This window comes from Tetrao urogallus (genome assembly GCF_951394365.1).
Source record: "Tetrao urogallus genome assembly, chromosome: 3".
In the NCBI taxonomy this organism is placed as follows: domain Eukaryota; kingdom Metazoa; phylum Chordata; class Aves; order Galliformes; family Phasianidae; genus Tetrao; species Tetrao urogallus.
The window spans coordinates 49,089,212-49,108,199 of record NC_136815.1 but is presented as its reverse complement, the minus strand read 5'-3'; the positions used below and the strand labels follow the sequence as shown (position 1 = coordinate 49,108,199).

Sequence of the window (18,988 nt, the reverse complement as noted above, 5' to 3'; positions counted from 1 at the left end):
TGGTAACCTGTCACCATTTCAATTGTAAAATCTTCTATAATACTCCAAACTTCAATGTTCCATAGAGAATAACAGTAGGAAAGGCTTGAAAAGGAAGAGAAGAAAAAAAAAAAAAAAGGTGTGTGTGGGAATAATAAAACATGAATGACTTGCTTCAATGCCTTAGCATTATTAAACTAAGAACATCTATGTTGTTTGCAACAACTACTCAGCAAAGATAAGGAGACAAACCAAGTTACATTCTTTTTTTTTTTCTTTTCTTTTTAAAAGAACTTCTATCTCTAACAATCTATCAGAGTGTAAAGAGTAAATTATTTGTTCGCCAGAAAAACATTTCCTACTACACTTAATGTCTACAGGCTGGGGGCTACTACAATAAAAGAAACAGAAGTACAAAAAGGAAAACCTGACAGCACTGAAAACGATCAGAAATGCCACTGAATGCAGTAGGCTTGTGATTCTACAAACAGTTTACCTGTCCTTCAGATTAGCAATGTGAATCTGGAAAAAAATGACAGATACTGGAAAATTATTGGGAGCAAATTATCTCATGATATTTTGGCATTGCCATGTCCAAATACAATAGCAATAGTGCACGATTTGCATGGGAGAAATGATGAGAAACCGCTAACAAAAATGAAGGGTTCCTTTTGACATCACACAGTTGTTTTTATTTATCTATTGTGGTTTTCCCTGAAGGGTTTTTGAATTTACGAAAACAAACAACAAAAGTATGGTGAAAAGGGCTTCACATTATCAGTGAACAGATCAGAGAGGTTGCACAAACTATTTGCAGTACCACTAAAATCTGAGTACAGGACCAATAGTTCAGTAGAACAGCACTCATTTTATTCTGGCACTGGTGTACATAAGAACCTTTGTTTTTAAGATGTTTTTAACCGAATATTGGTTCTCCTATTAACAGCGATCAGAAGATTTTTAATGTCTATTTAGTCATTCGACACAGAAGAATCTATGTTTTCTGGCAGCTTTAATAGATAGCTTGACTGTACTTTTGGTCCCATGGCAGTGACATGAGGTGTCATGAGCAAGTTTATTCAAAATTCCTCAGTATCACATCATGAAAACACATGTTTTTAAATGACAGATGAAGAACTCCAGGTCTGGGGATCTTTTACACTAAAACACAGCCAGTTCCACTTGGAAGTGTATCTCATAGCCTTGACTTGCAGTATTCCACACGATGAGCTGTCTGACCACTCTAAGCAGACATCTGTGGAAACTGGCAAACAAGTACGAAAATAAATCTACGTAAGCCAGGAGTTCCTGACAACTTTTAAACTGTTCTCACACAAGGGTACACCTGGAATCTGCACAATCTTGGATAAGTTACTAGAGGGAGCTACAACTACACGGGCAGGCTAAATAAACACTAAATAAACACCAAAGGAATATGAAATTATTTGAAAACTAGTTGGCTGATTGTCACTACTTTCTCATCCCTCACATAGAGAAAACATTATTCTTGTAACTATGTATAAGCAAGGAATCGTTTAATTAAGCTCAGCAAAGATATCCTGGAATCACTATCACTGTTTAGAAGAATGATTTTATACTAAATAAAATCCAAAAGGAAATTGAGTTTCTGAAATAAAGAAATGGCATTCCAGCCTTACAAAGAATTTATGTACCAACTAAACTCCATGCAAAAAAAGAAAAACCTGAAGAGAAAATGACACTTCTATGAAACTTAGGGAAAAACTGAATGGAATTTGGATTTTCTTATAATAAATCCTACCTTCAATTTTACAAAATAACATTATGAAAAAGTTCAAAGGCTCTGGAAAGGTTATAACTGACAAAATAACAACCTATTATTTTCTCATACGTGCTAAACTCTTTTCCTGACTGGAAAATCATGCTTTCAAAAGAGCTCGGTGGTTTAGGGAAGACAGGAGTCTAATTTAACAATTCAGCACTCTAATATGGTCTTTAAAGGGCTGGAAGGTTAGAGAAACGTCAGTCACATCAACAAAGTGATTGAAAATACCCATGCAAAACCAAATAAAAACACAGATTTCCAATGCCTTTTTATTGGGCTCTTTCTGTATAGACTTAGCATACATAGACAAACATGTAAGTTCACTTTCAAGTGGATCTATACTTATCTGTGTGCTAGTTTTCCTGAAACTACCAAGCTTTTTAAACTGCCCACATATTTGAATAATTTCCAAACCGCTTGATAAAATTTTGTACTAAGTGCAGGGTGAAAGGCAAACTGTACTGAAAATCTGAAATTGAATAAATTCAATTCAAAAAACTGAGAGGTTCACAGCAATGTCCCACCTGTTACTATTGCCTCTATTTCTGTTACCCCTCCCTCACCCCATACTGCAGTTCCTGTCCTTCTTACAGACAATATCTCAGTTCTAACATGTTTTTTCACACACAGAAAGTATAGGGAACTGAAGATTGGTATATCCCTAATGCTAAATCTAAACAAAAACTACTGTTTGCAGTAAAGAACAGACACCTCTGGAATGGCAGCAGCAAGACAACAATTAGATTTGCACCCCATTACCAAGAGAGATTCTGGAAGATGGATCTTTCTGACACAAGGATAAGGACAGCCTTTAAATTAAGATCTGTTTCTTATCCAGAAGTTACATTACTGAATAAGAAAAAAATTAGACCCAGTGAATACAGGTAAGATTCTTTGGCACTGTAAAACAGAAGGTCAGATTTGACTGCCATAGCAGTTCTTCTATGGTCTTCTCAAAATTTGAAAAGAAAGTTAAGTTTTAGTGGAAAATACTATACTAACAGATATAGAGACAAGCCAACAATGTCACGTGTAATATTACAGTTGGGCAGAGTAGACATTAGGAGAAAGTGACATGGCCTTCCCTGGAGATATTGCATTTATTCATGATCTCCACAGGTAACAAAACCAGAACCAGTTTCTAGAAGACAATACCTAATACATATTAGTTCAAAGGCACTACGCAATTTAAATTAATCAAATAGATGGCTCTAGCATTTTTCATACATTTTACAGTTCTCACAGAAAGGAGAACTCCCATTCCTCCAGATCTTACAGCATTAGGAAGTAAATAAATTACCTGTAACCAAAGTCTGTCACTTGTAGTGAATTTACCATTGGCAGTGCATTGAAAAGTAGCAAATTGTCCTGCATTGACTTCCACACTCTGAAGACGCAAGAAATGGGGAGTTTTTGCTGTTGGAAGAAGGAAAAGGATTCAAATTAAGCAACACAAATACAATGATTATAATTAATACATGGAATACTGTTCCACTTCAAAAGGCTTAAATCACTGAAGATACATTATATTTTAGGTTGTTTTAATTTTATTCTTTTATTCCTCTGTCTCTGAGAAAAAGCATAAATGATGGGTGCTATTTAATTAATCCTGCTATAAATTATCTTAGCTCAGCATCCCTTTTGCAATTAACAATCTGTATTAAGGAAATTGTATTGAAAATAAATTGATACTCAGAATAAAAAATTATTAGCTAGACTACTGACTAGACACAACAGCAAGAAGTTGAGAGATGTTGTCAGGGAAACAGGTCTTCCTCTTAACCAGGTACAGTCAGAGGAGACGCTTTAGAATTGTAGCATGAAACAGCTAAAATGCTAACATAATGCTTCTCGCTACCTACAGCTGCATTCCTTCCATAAAATTAAGTGTTGAACAAAAACAGAACACAAGGCATTCTGCACACTGATGCTTATTTTTAATTTAGAAAGAGAAAATCAAAACAATACAGCATTATTCAATTAGCAATTAGCTAATTCAATTGAATTAGCATTTAACCTAACTAATAATAGATATTCAAATGAGACCCATCTCTACTGCAGAAGGAAAGAGAGCATGTATATTTCCGTTTTACTAGAGAGAACAAAAAACGTGACAGAAAAAGATAGAAATTTGATATAGAAACTCACCCTTGAGAACACATTGTTGCCCAGCAATTCAAATCCTACTGCAGTCAAAGAGAATTTTTGTACTGTCTATACTAGCAGATAAGCCAGGCTCTGAACATTGCTTTCAGTCATGGAACAGCTAATATTAGAATAAACTACAAAACTAAGCATACGCTTTCTAGCAGAGCATCACAACTGTTTAAAATGCTGATGACATTCTCTTAGAAGAGCTTATCACTGGGGCAAACTACAGATTATAACAGAAAATAATCAGCAACCAGATTTGAAGAAAACAAATTTTTTTACAGCCAGCATAAGACAGTATAAGAAGCCAAAGATGGAAGAAAATAGCTCTAGTTAATATCTAATTGCAGGAGGAAATGTTTTCATGACAGCTGTCCTTTTGGCAAATTTACTAGATGTAGCATTTGTCTTTATTTGAACATTTCCCAGTGGAATCAGGGCAGACAGCCTCTATCTTCTTCACCTATGAAATTATTACTGGTTGTCTATTCAGTAAAATTCTCAGGAAGTTTCTCTTATTTTTTTAATATCAAATTTTACCCTTTTACCATACTTGTTTTTTCCCTCGATCTTCCCCAAACACTGCTAAGGTAGCCTCTCTGAACTACAATGCATGGCCTAAGTAGAAAGGGACTTTAGGATTTTTAAATGCACACACACAAACCAACCAATTGCCAAAGATGTCTTTCAGTTCTACACACAATCTTAATTTTCACTTGGCCTTTGTCCACGCTACCCAGACAACTGCCTAAAATGTATGTCATGGTTTCATGGTATTTTTCCTATTTCAATTTTTGTTAAAAGTTAATCATTTAGAAAGTACTTTTTCTAGGAATGTACAGGAAGAAAAGTCGTTATGAGTCTTGCAAGGCATTATATACAAAATCGTTTATTTTCAATTCTCCTTTTTTCTATTTTCTTGTAGACAGTGATGTTTTAATTTCTAACATTTTAGTTACTTTATTGAAAAAGTGTTTCATTTACAGTTTCTAAATTTCAACACTTTAGAATTAGAACTCCACGCATTATGAGATATAACTCAGTACTTGCAGCTTTTGAGAATGAATGCACAGATCAAACTTCTCAAAAACTCTAAGAAAAATCACTATGCTGATAAAGTGCTCCTTTATACTTCACTAGTCAAACCTAAGATATGAATTCAGAACGTAGAAGTGCAAATACTGCCTAACAACGAGAGCCTGCTGTGTTTATTAGAACTAAGTGATTCAGAAATAATAGCTGCTGATTCTGCATAACTGTCTCTGTATTTGAAGAAATGTCTGTGTCTTTTTGCCACTAACACTAAAACGATATTTATGAGGTGTTCTAGCATTAACCAATGAGCCACTTTTTATTTTAAACTGCAGCTCATACTTACAAATCACAAAGAATGCATACAAGTACAATATGTCACAAGAAGCGGATGAACAATTACACAGCATTTGGTATCACAGAATCACAGAATTGTAGGGGTTGGAAGGAACCTCCAGAGATCATCGCGTCCAACCCCCCTGCCAAAGCAGGTATCTTTTTCCTCACTCAGTCATTTGGTCAGTGAGACTACATCCTGCAATTCATTGTATGACTTTAATATGTGTTACTTAACAAATAGCAGATATGTGAAATGATAGTTTCCGTAAGCAATTTGGTTAAAGACACCTGGATTACTATATCCAACTTTTAATTCATGAGGTTGATTTTAATATCGCTCTTAAAAGAACTTAGGGGAGCTAAGTATTGTATGTTCTTAGTAATCACAGAATTGTAGGGGTTGGAAAGGACCTCTGGAGATCATCTTGTCCAATCCACCTGCAAAGTAGGCTTCTTACAGTAGGTTACATAGGAAAGCTTCCAGGTGGATTTGAATATCTCCAGAGAAGGAAACTCCAGAACAACTCTGGCAAGCCTGTTCCAACGTTCTTTCACCCTTAAAATGAGGGTAAGGATTTTTTTTCTCACGTTTATATGGAACTTTTTATGTTCAAGTTTGTGCCCGTTTACCCTCTGTTCTGTCACTGGCTACCACTCAAAAGATACTGGCTCCATCCATTTGACTTTTGTCCTTTAAATATTTATATGCAGTCTCCACCAGCCTGAACAGTCCCAGGTCTCTCAGCTTTTCCTCATAAGATAAATGCTTCAGGCTCCTAACCATCTTTGCAGCTCCCCACTGAACACTCTCTAGAAGTTCCCTGTCTTTCTTTAACTGAGGAGCACAGAACTGGACAGAGTACTCCATATCAGGCCTCACCAGGGCAGAGCAGAGTGGGAGGATCATCTCCTTGGACTTGCTGGCCATGTTTTTTTTTTAATGTAACCCAGGATACCATTGGCTTTCTTGGCCACAAGGGCACACTGCTGGCTCATGGCCAACCTGTTATCCATCAGGACATTCAGGTATTTTTTTGCAGAACTCCCTTCTAGCAGGTCAGTGCCTTGCCACAATGGGATAAAGAAACATATTAGAAAATAAGGCAGTAAAAAAACTTCAAAAATTTAGCCAGGAATGTGAACTTTCTAACTGGGAATTTACCCTGAGCAATCTTATTTGGTAAAGCCACAGCCCTCAACCAGCTGAGTTTTCTACCTTCTAAGAACTAGAAAAGTAGTCATGTCATCAGTTCAGTTCTTGCATTGTCCACCTCCCTCATTAATGCCTCAGCTTGTAGCTGCATTTAATTTTTGATGTTGATAGAAAGACATATAACATGTCTTGATGGTTTTTGTTCTGAAAGAATTGTTAGATGACGCAAGTTCATGCTGTGCAAAAATGGTATATAAAATACATCTCCTAAGCTGGTAAGGTGCAGTGATCAAATGCTAGCAACATTTCATATATACTTAGCGTATTTTTGCAGTAGTGACATTGTTTTCTGACATTTTCTGTATCTTTTCCTTAACATTTACTGAGGGACAGTAGCACATACATTTTAGAAGACTTTCAAATAGTGTGTGGATACTTACTACATGGATGTCCTAAAACTTTCACTTCATCAATGGCCACATATCCAGGGTGACCTGAAGTTACCACTTCAAAAACAACCTGAGAAGTAAAAAGAGAATTTCTGTTAGCAGCCTTATAAAAGAGGAAATATAAAAATACTTTGTTATGGAAAAATATGTCAACTCTTTCAACATTTGAGAGCTCTTTGTAAATGAAGAACAATAAAAAAAACTTCAAAATGAGTTATAAAAAAGAGCCAGAACATAAATCGTATTCTTCATGTTTATACTGTTTCAGAAATTTACTAGAGTGATTATACAAGGCTGATAATGAGAAATACTCCCCCAGTATTTGGCTGCCAAAATAGTTACCTAATAATCTTCTTAAGTATTAAAATCAATAATTTATTTTTAATTATTTTATTTGAATGGAACACAGACCTACTTTTACTAAATAAATGACCACTCTTCAGTATACAGTGTTCTACACAGTATCAGATACAAACAAATCCATTTTTAAGAATGTATTCTCTGTGCTCTTAGTCTTCCAACAAATCCTGTGAATTAAAGAAAAGCAGATCCATATGTCATTGTTTGTTTAATGGCTATAAATAGGTCACATAATAAATGGAGTGCTCTTGTTATTTGAATTAAGCACATTCAGAAGTAAACATCTTCAAACTTTGGCAAGCTTACTTTTAACAGCCCAAGAATGTTTATGTGAAATAGAAGAAAATATGCCAGTAACATTAGCAGGTACATTTCCAAAGCAATGGAAAAGAAGCTCATGCTCAAAGTCAGCCTGTGAAGAAGTTGAAATTTAGAAGCAACTTTTCATATATATGCTACATTTGATCTTTCAATAGATGCAGATGGACACTGCATACAGTGTCCTTAGCAACAATTATTTCGGCAGAAAGAGAATGATACCAAACACAAGCATGTTGTAAGGATAACATACAGCCCCCTAACATTAAACCAAAGTTTTCCATTGCCGAATGAACACTGGTAGAAGACCAATATTGATTTTGACACAGACTTGGAGATACGCAAATTCTTTTCCAGCTCTCACCATTTTTCATCTTTCTCATTTCTTCATCATCACTGGCCAACAACCCTACTCTTTTGTCTCAAATATCACAGTATTCTTCCCAAATTCTGTCCATTTCTCCTCAACATCAGTGGAGTAAAATTGCCATACATATAGTGTTAAGTCCACACAACTGACAAGAAAAATATCTATTTTTCATTCTATTTCTGTCTACTGTCCACAAAAGAATTTCAACCTGCAGGGCTAACATTGCCCCCAGGTGAACATGATAACAAGAGAAAAGCATGAGATGGCCATGAAGAAAGTTCAAAATCCACCAACCAATTTTTGTAGAAACAAATTCTACAAGACAAAGACTGCTCAGTCACAAACCTCAGCTTGTGGACTTCCAAATAGCTGAAGGCACTCTGATGGCACTCATAGTTGATACTGCCCACCCACAGCAACTGAGTGGTCAGGTTATGTATGTGGCTCCTTGTGTTCAGCAGAACCTCTAGACCAAGACCGCTCAAAATTTCAAAGCATCTCTTTTCTACAAAAAACATTTTTTTGGTGGAACTGATCTTAGGAACTACCCTGAGATACATAGCTCTTAAAAGAATAATTTCCTTTCAAAAAACTGAGAGAGGTTTACAAATGATGGTCTCTACTTAGCAGCATTTAAATGGAAATAATTATATAATTTTATATATATATATATATATATATATAATTATATATAATATAAAATCTTAGCAGCATTTAAATGGAAATAGAAACTGGTAACTTGCACAAAGAAACCTCGAGTCTCAATAGCAGAGAAAGACTGAAAAAAGGAAATTGAAAAAGGAGGAGACTGCTCCATTTCTTGGGGTTCTACCAAGACTACTTACAACAGAGCAGGTCTGAAAGACTGTAGGGCATGAAAATGATTGCACAGCGCTGAAAACGTGCAGTAAAGACAGGGATGTTACAACATGGCAGTGAAGAACAGAGAGTAGACAGTTTGGTCTCAGAAATGGTGGAAAGGTTCCTGGGGAAATATGATGCCAGTAAGAAAGCCACTGAGCAAAATGAATCCAAGGTGGAGGTAAAGAACAGCCTGAAAAAATCCAATTTCTCTGATTTCTCTCCTGTATTCTCTAGCTGCTTTGAGTTTCAACTGTTAAGAAGAAAAAAACAAAAACTCTAAGTCTTATTTTTATTGAAATTGATCTCACAAGTTTCTTTAAAGTTTCTTTCAGGCAACTCGCTGTAATAAGGAGATCTGCACAAAGCCATCATGATTCCAACACGCACAGAGAATGTTCTTGTCAGGCTCTTCATTTTCAGATACACTAAAATGTAGAAAAGTACTGGAGATATCTGCATATGCACAACTTTAAAGAAGTCAGCCAAACATTAAGTTTTCTGCTAAAATTATTATTGCCATATAACAGGGATTTAACTAATGTCAGAAAATAGTTGCATAAGAGAGTCTTTTACAAGGAGTGGTCTGACTTTCAAGAAAAACAAATATCTATTTAGAAAATCTCAAAATAATTTTTGTAATCCAAAACTGGGGAGCTTAGCTACAGATTTTCCAACAGGTTTCAAGTAGTTCCTTATCACAATATACTCACAGACAAGTAGGATGTTATATATATCACATATATATATTCACATAGTAGAATGACCATAAGCCAGTTCTATCAGTTTACTGGCAGAAACTACAACCTTGAAATAACTAAATTGGATATACTTATGGAAACAGAGAAAGATGCAATGAGTGATCTAAAATATTTTGCAATATCTCTAGACAATATACCAAAAATACCATCGTCACAAATAAGCCAAGCAATGTATCAAGAAACTACCAGCTAGATGTGTTATTAAATTACAAATGTTGTCACTTAGGAGAGCAAGTTCCAAAGAAAAGTTACGCAAGTTGAAATATAGTCAGTTTAATCACGCATCCATTACATGCAATAGTCAAGCTGATATCAACTTACCTGACCACATATTTTAGTCTTTTTTGACAGAAAAGTCACATTTATTAGTAAACAGAAAGGGACACCATAGCCAGCAGTGATACACTATAGCCAGCAGTGATACACTATAGCCAAACAGACACCACTGATATGCCTTTTCCTTCATATATTCAAGAACATGACACACACTAAAAGTACAGTAATAGAATTTACTCTGTTCACAGTCTGAGAAATACTATCAAATTCTGTATCCAAATCCAGTACAGTTCTATTAATATAAATAAAGATTATAGATCACAGTATTTGCTCAAGTGAGCATGTTCCCTCGTACATTAAAAAAATTCATTTGATTCTACAGATGTCATGGGCCTGCAAATCCCTGTAAGCATACTGCACACTGCATGGGACTGTTCAGGACTGGACCTAGAAACATTTCTGCTAACTTGTTTTTCTTCTAAAAAGCTGACAGGGCTGTCAGGATTTAATGATCTTAGAGGTCTTTTGCAACCTAAATGATTCTATGACAATTCACAGACGTGGATCAGTTTCCCTAATTATTTCTCTTAGAAATAAAACCCCACATCTTGTTTCACACCAAGCTTTCTCCAACATTTCACACTTGAAAAGCTGTGTGTTTTGTGGAATTTCACATTTCTACTTCAGAAGCCAAACTTTGCATTTCCTCCCAGCTGCCACAACACCTGTGGGCAATATGACAGACTCCAGTCAAAACAAAGGCGACATCCAAGCAACAGCAGGCTGGGCAGTCCTTTGATTTGTTAGTCTTATTATTCCATCACCTTATCAGGCAGGAAACAACTGGTTAAAACAGTAAATTCAACTGCTCAGGAAGAGCTGGGCTGATGCTGGCCAGGGAGCTGCCTGACCTCCTGGGTCTGCCAAGCAGGAAGCAGGAAAGTGGCCTAACGCTGCATGTCCCAGAGCCTCCCTGCTTCACTGAAGGGCAAAATTAGCTTCTCATTCCTGCCACTTCCCCTTTCTGTGCATGAACAAAAGAAGGGGGGCTGCTCACCAACGTAAATGCTCACTGCTTAAAATGTGCAGCTCACGATAACTTCTCTGCTCCCCTGAACAATAGGAATAAATAGTTTTTGCTGCCACACAACCTCGCTCTGTAAATTCCTGCCTTTGTTGTTGCAAAATCACAATGCTTTTAGTTGAAAGGTGGGCTGTCCCTCTGCTTCACATGACTTAAAAATAGCAGTCTGCAAAAAACAAGACGGAAAAAGGAGTATTGAGAAAGCTCCTTAACATTAGACTGCTTTTTTTGCTCCCCATAAACTGGGCCAAGACTCCTCCAGCATGCATCCCACCCTGCCAACAGCATTTGTTGCCTTTTCTTCAGCGTCTGCTGCATTTTACTCCAAATTGCTCCTTTCCTTGGTCAAATCAGACACCAGTGGTTACACAAAGGTAAGTTGAGCACTTCTCCCCTTTGGGGCCTGTCCTAGGACTGCCCCTGCTCTTACTGTCTCTTCAAAGCCACAGTAAGGGACATTTCTCTCCTCATCCTTCACAGAAGCCACAAAAACCTACCAGAGCGTATTTACTTGGGCTCTTAGCAGCACTGCCGCACCTAGAACATGGTTAGGCCTCATAGATCAGGAATTTATTGCATGCTATGTGCGTCTCCATCTATCATTCCTACACAACTACTGTCCAACACTCAAATGAGCACTTCAGCACATTAAACAACACCTAGTTTGTGCAGCCAACCTAAGAGTCCAAAGAAACCTTTTCAAAGTGAACAGCACTGAAAACTGAGCTCCAAACTATCAGGCTTACTACATTGTGCTCTTCTTGCTTTGTTTTTAAACCAGATGTGGTTGAACAGTTCCCTTGGTTTAGGAACAAGGGATGGGAGAAAATACTAGACTTTTGTTTAAAAGTATACAAGAATGCATCTGCTTACTCTTGGACATTTATATATTGATGGGTTTTTTTAATTTAGATATGTTGCCTACCCTCACACATCTTTCTCAAAATAAATGCATTCCGAAATCACACAACTCGGTGAAAAAGATTTTGGACCATTCAAAGCCATTCAAGAGGCAATATGTATTTCCAACTTTGAGTTCAAAGCACAGTTCAGTAACCATAAGCATGCAGTTTAATGTAGAGCATGCAATATATGAGAATTTGAGCACTATATTGAGCACAACCCTCAGTGTTCAAAGAGTTCCACTCATTGTCCTAGCTGGTGACTGAAGTACACTGCATGAACCAAACTTCAAGTACAGCCTGTATAAAACAGGTTCTGAAGGAAATGAAAGTTTAAGTAGATTTGAAAAAGCAAATTGGATTTACTGCTTCTTATTCCCTAAACTCCCAATTTACAGAGAAAAGTATCAGACTGGTAAAGGGTAAATCTCATCTTAACGTGAAGTGATACCCTCTATTGCGTCTTCACTGAGAAAAAAAAAAATCAGGAATTAATACCAGGTGCTTACCCATTTACTCATGCTAGTTTCTGAGGAAATTATATTTAAAGAAGGTGCACAGACAGAGTAGCATACTCCAGTAGAAATTATTTTTAATCCTTTCAATTCCAATTTTGGATTTAAACAACATCAGTACTTGTCGGGGTTTTTTTTGTTTGTTTTTGTGTTTTTTTTTAAATCAAGATTTGTTTCAGCTCAGTGCTGCCATGACTGACTTCAAGCAAATTACAAAGGAAATAATTCAAGATATAAAAAGTGACAAGGGGATAGTATGTAACTTGCAACAGTGCTGTGCTAAATTGCTTGCTTGCAGGGTTAGAAATTGGAAACAAAAGCTTTTCATCAGACTCTACTCAGTAGCAGCATTTTGCATACTGTAAAGTTTTAAAACTGGAAACATTTCAGAAATGTAAAATAGATTTCAAATACTACAAACTTGTCTGAGAACCATTAAGTAATCTGGGAAAATAAGAGAACACAACCCTGAAATCAGCATTTTTTCCTTCTACTACAGAATCCAAACCATGGAAAAAAAAATAAAAATAAAAACGTTAAAAGAGACAAAAACAATAACATCGTCTCCCCTCCTCACTAGAGGAGCAGCCTTTTCGGCATTCACTTTTATCTCAAAGCATCAATTTTGAAGCCTCTCAACCTACTGAGGCTGGGTTCCAAGATCCTAAAAACATGCTCACCACTTCTCACAGACACCTACATAGCACATAATTTTTTTTTTTTTTTTTTTTTTTTTTTTTTTTTTTTTGGTTTGTGTACATTTTGTTCAAGTACATAGGAGGGCAAAAGTAATCATGCAGAGCCTTGTTTTGTTTGCAGGCCATCTCCCATGGCATGATAAACTCCTTCTATAACACACAAAAAATAATGCAGAAATACCTAAGTTACTTTGAACTCAGTAACTCAGGGACCAGGAGCCACAGCAGAAAAGAACAAGCTGGGCTGATTATCTCTGACCCTCAAAAGGTGTTTGGGACCGTGAACATGTGTTACTGCAACTATACTGTAATCAGTAGCTGGAATGAAGTGCAGACATACCCTAAAGTCAAAGACAGGTGTTAAACAGTAGCACCTGGAAGACCATTAATTATGGAATTAAATGTGTCTTAATCAACAGAATACTTCACAATTTAAGTTCAAATATGCAGTAATTAGACTACAATTAGTGTTGTTACATGCAGGTTATCATGGTGATTTATATATGTCGCACAGCTTTCATATGGGGTAAAACCTACACAAATAATTACCTAATAAAAAGAATAGTGTATGCTGAGAGAAATTAATTATTTTGTTCAGAAACTGTACTTCCAAAGAGTCAATTCTAAATGGAAACTCAACGTGAAAGGTATTAGGCAGCTTGGATAACTGGTGCTACAATAATAAAACACTTAACTATTAAATCTTTTGAATGCTTTGCGTGTGTGTTAATATGTGGTTTAAGCAAATAAATCTTTAGACATTGGATTAAAATTCACTCCACGCTACAGAATTTAATTTCTACTCAGATACCATTAGTGGGAGTTATTTTGCCTACATTCTTCACGAATCAGTAGCAAAACAGACTAACACCACTGTTTTTATGCATCCTGGGTTATATAAATATTACAACTGTGGAATGTTATCATACAATTTGTCTGTAGTACATCTTGGCTTCATCTGCAGCTAGAAACCTTGTAGGATATCCTATTAATGGAATGGAATTATAGTGCATTCACAGGTATGCAGATGCCCACATGAATATGCAACTTAAGATACAAAAAAGCAAATCAGAGCACTGTGTTGCTTTCTCCCTTCATCTGCTAAAGCAGAGCCTTTTCCTGGACACTACTTTCAAGAAACTACCAGCCTTCATGTGTGAAAAGTTAAAAAGGCCCCTATCGTTCCTTAAACAATATTATCAGAAGACTTTTAGGAAAGAAGTATTTTAGGAAATTCTACTTTTCTGAAAGAGTGGTCAGACACTGGGATGGGTTTCCCAGGGAGGAGGTGGAGTCACCGACCCTGGAGGTGTTCAAGGAACATTTGAATTTTGTGTTGAGGAACATGGTCTAGTGAGTACTATTGGTGATAGGTAGATGGTTGGACTGGATGATCTTGAAGGTCTTTTAGTCTTTTCCAACCTTGGTGATTCTGTGATTCTGTCACCCAGCCACTGATAAATCCTGAGAAAAATTTCTGGAGCTTTTGGATTTTATGTGAAAAAGACATGAGTCTGTGACAAAAAAGCTAAGGATTTTTTTAATCAAAAGAGCAGGAGCTTAAGAAACTGAGCTGTTGCAGGACACCTCTCAGGTGGGTCCTCTGCTTCCTCCCACCACATGTTAAGCAGTCTGAGCTCTCACCTAACTTCAATGCACGTTCTACCAAGATCCACACATAACTTCTCTCCACCTCCATCCCCTCTCCCAGCTGCGTGCAGCTAACCTCTTGCCTATCCCCAGAATAGACTTCACGAAGAGGAAAGAGCCTGCAAACAGATTAAAATAGCACAAAAGAGCCAGTGCAGGACTCTGCACCTGGGACAAGGCAACCTAAGATATATATACAGACTGGGGATGAGAGGCTAGAGAGCTGTCCTTTGGAAAGGGATGTGAGGGTTATGGCTTACAGCAAGTTAAACATGTGTCAGCAGTGTGCCCTGGCAGCCAGAAGGGTCGCTGCCACTGACGGGAAAGGAGGGGTTGTCCTGCTCTTCTCTGTATGGCCTCACCTCCAGCACTAAGTGCAGTTTTGGCCCCGCAAAAGAAGGGCATAAAACTATGATAGAGTGTCCAAAGGAGCACTACAAAGATTGTGAAGGGTCTAGAGAACAAAATGTATGAGGAGCGGCTGAAATCCCTGTGTTTGCTCACCCAGAACAGAGGAGCTGAGGGGAGTTCTGTTGGCAGCTGTAACTCCTCACAGGGAGCGGAGGGCAGCACTGAGCTCTGCTCTGTGTGACAGCGACAGGGCGCAAGGGAACGGCATGGAGCTGAGAAGGGAGGGCAGCTGGGGGTGAGGGACAGGGGCTGCACCAGAAGGTAGTGGGCATGGAATGGGCTGCCCAGTGGTCATGGCCCCAAGTGCTGGAGTCCAAGGAACACTGGGACACTGCTCTCAGACATAGGACTTTAATTTTGTGTGGTCTGTGTGGAGCTGGGAGCTGTACTGGATGATCATTTGGTCTCTTCCAACTCAGGATGCTCTGTAATTCTACGATTCCATGAGAAATAAAGAGAAATTCCATCACTATATCAGTAAGGAAAATGCATTAGAGATTTCTAAGAGAATGGAGGCAAACAAATTGGCAATGGCCATGAAATATGAAGATGGAGAGAGAGCTTCTTCAAGAATAAATTAGTTCATCTGCAACAAAATAGTGAAGCTATACTATTTTAAACTGATTCCTTGGACCTCCATGGATATTGCTATAATACATTTTGGCACATCAACTAAATTGCAATTCTTAAGCAGAAGTAATTTCACAATTTATGCAGCAAATGCAAAGAAAATGACTTAATATAGTCCTCAGTGAAGGAAGGGTAGATTGTGTCAAAATATCTAGGTGTCTATTTTACATAAGGCGATGCACAGTGATTTCCTAAACTGCAGTAACTGATCCAAGCATATAAGGGTTCACCTATGAATAAAGGCGAACAGTCCTGGGTTCAGGTCTTGAGAGAAAGGTTATCTTTCAGTTTCAGTGGCCAAATATCAATATTCCTGAGACATCAGTTAGATGTGTCATATTGTTAGAAATCTGATACAGATCATTATTATTATCAACAACAGATTTTAAACTCTTTCAAATTGCAGCATTTTTATCAGAATTTTAATTTAACTTAAATTTACTTATCAAGAGTCTGTGCTTCTTCTGTTAAAATTCCCCCACAAACATTACTACTTTGTTTCAGAGCTTTAGTGAGGCTTTGAAACACTTTCCTCATCTTCACTGCCTGTTGGTTCGCAGAGCAGTTCTGCTGCATCCAAACCAGACTCTTTTCAGAAGGAATTAAATCTTAAGTTTCTTCCTTAACTCACTCTAAACTCCAGTGTGGACAACCTAGCTCCAGACCAAAGCATAAACAACACAATTGTATGTTCACTCAGCGTCTGCAAAATGTACACACATCATACTACTCTCCTGGACAACCCAGAAAGCTCATAAATACCTCCAGAAGATGTTCTGTTACAAAGCAGCCAGAGTTATAACCCATACCAGCTGTGAAATTCTATGTAGAACGCTCTACTCTTCTATTGCCCATTGAGGTTCATTGTTACAGTCAAGATAGAAAGGCTCTTTGGTATCACTGGAGGGCATTCTCAACACTAGCATGAAATTGGTAATGTGTGGCACACGACCTTGCAGAAAGGTGCCCTTTCACCTTGTGAGAGGTAGAAGTATGGCTAAACCAAGCCTGGACTCTGTGGTCAAGATGCCTCTTTAGAGCATGAGGTTTTAAGTAGTATGCAGATTTTCCTACAATGCTTAGGATAACCTAAACTTTCCTAATAAGCCTGATCTTCTGGAAGAGATGCCAGTATCCTCCACTGAATCAATGGCCCACTTTAGGTGACCCACACCTTGGATTCTTCCAGTGAAGCTTGCTGAGACATCCATAAACTTACCCTGGATGTCCTTCAAGAATCAACACGTGGTCACTCCTGGCACATGCAGAAACAGAAACAAGGTTCTATCATACGTGATAGTAGTGGTCAGGATATTGATGTAGGAATCAAACTGCTGTCACTCTCTGTATAACACACACATAGAAAACACTGTGGAAGGACAACACTGCACTTCCTAGAGATGTCTGCAGTCGCCATCTTTGGATAGCCTTCCTCATGAAAGCTTCAAATGATGAGTGAAAAATGTCAGACCAGGGGAACCAAACACAGTGCAAGTGAAAATTATAGGTGCCTAAGCAATACCCTTGGTCTGCTCCTATTAAGGCTTCCATACAGTACTTTCAAGAAACTGGCAAGTGAGATTCTCACTAAATCTTTAGGATGTAATCAGAAGAACATTCCTTTGGTAGCTGTTGTTCCATTTCTGACTGCATTGGTCAACAAGTATTCATCATCTAAATCAAACCTGAAGACTCTAATGCAGTAAAATCTATTGACATTCAATTCCAGCATCCTTAATGAACTGAAAGAATTACTGGATTTATTATCGACAAATTAAAGTGATTGACTGGAATCAATAGAAGAAATTCTTGATTGTTTCAACATGATTATTTCATCCACATTTGTTGAAGTTTAACCAGCAGGTGGCTAAGCACCACATGGTTGTTCACTCACTCTTCCTTCCCAGTGTTGAGAGAATCAAAAAGAAAAATATGAAGTAGAACTCACAGTTTGAGATAAAACTATTTATCAAAGTAGGGGAAAAGATAATAATTATGACAAACGTATAAAGATATATAAATGTATATAGCGAATGATGCACAAACAATTGCTCACCACTCCAGACTGACACCCAGCTAGCCCCTGAGCAGTGGAAGAGAGTGAGATGAACTCCCATCCCCTTCAAAACTCCTTCTTATGATGTCGTATGGTATGGAATATCCTGGTGGCCAGTTTAAGACAGCTGTCCTAATTCTGTTCCCTCCCAGCTCCTTGGACCCTTCTCTGTGAATGGCTTTGGCTCTGTACAACACTGATGAGCAGCAACTATAAACATTGGTGTGTTATCAACATCATTTTTCTCTTAGCAGCAAAACATAGCATCATAACAGACACTCTGAAGAATTATGACCCAACTTACGAAACTAAGACGATATTCATGCCTTATTCCATACCATTTACATCACTGCCCCACAGTTTCTACACATCTAATTACTAATTTCTACACATCTACACAACTAATTACTATCCCTTATCTTCCTTACTGACATATGTACACACTTATTATTCCTCTGGTCTATGGGCCATCCATGTAAATTCTCCATGATATTCATTTAGTTCATAATTTTGGGCTCGCATCTGTCATACATATGAAGTGCGTGCGTGTGTATGAATGCATCTCATATTTCTGTAAATATATGTAAACATTTAAACATAGCTGTATGCATGTAAAAACACTTATCTGCAAAAATGTAAGATAAAGATCAATAAAACATACTGAAAAATATTTTGATTTTTAAGTCAAAATGATAATTTAGAGCCAGGTGCTGACTACGAGAAATATAATTTCATAAAAAACAAAACATACCTGATAAAAATTGGGCCAGAAAGTGCTAATTGCCAGTTCTGCTCTGTTCCAAGTACTAGTAGTAGATGTGTTCCACACTGGGTTACCAATAGGTCCATCGTTAACTTTCACATACACATTCAAAGTGCCAGGGCTAGATCCACTCTTGCTTGAAACATAATAGTGGAAATCAATACAATGCGTATCATTTTCTTTTAGATGGGGCATCAGGAGGTGAGCTTTCTGTCCTGCATATCTCCCAGATGTATTCACCAACATGAAAGAACCTGCAAAACAAAGTCACTATTTCAATTTCTCATTATTTCACCTTCCTTTTCTGTTACAGTAATCTGTAACTAAGGCATCATTAAAAAATAATTTTTTAACTTGCTTCTAGTAACATAGAATCATAGAATCACTCAGGCTGGAAAAGACCTTAAAGATTATCGAGTCCACCCA

At 37.4% G+C, this 18,988-nt stretch overlaps 1 protein-coding gene across 1 annotated transcript in view; it reads right to left on the bottom strand.

Moving 5' to 3' along the window:
* Window positions 1-18,988, bottom strand: part of PTPRM (protein tyrosine phosphatase receptor type M) — a gene marked incomplete at both ends in the record, with an annotated part of 447,044 nt that overhangs the window by 289,627 nt on the left and 138,429 nt on the right. Inside the window, 3 exons of the mRNA XM_079533291.1 lie at window positions 3,084-3,199; window positions 6,899-6,977; window positions 18,551-18,816. Of these exons, the coding sequence (XP_079389417.1) occupies window positions 3,084-3,199; window positions 6,899-6,977; window positions 18,551-18,816 (461 nt within the window). The remainder of the gene's footprint in view (window positions 1-3,083; window positions 3,200-6,898; window positions 6,978-18,550; window positions 18,817-18,988) is intronic.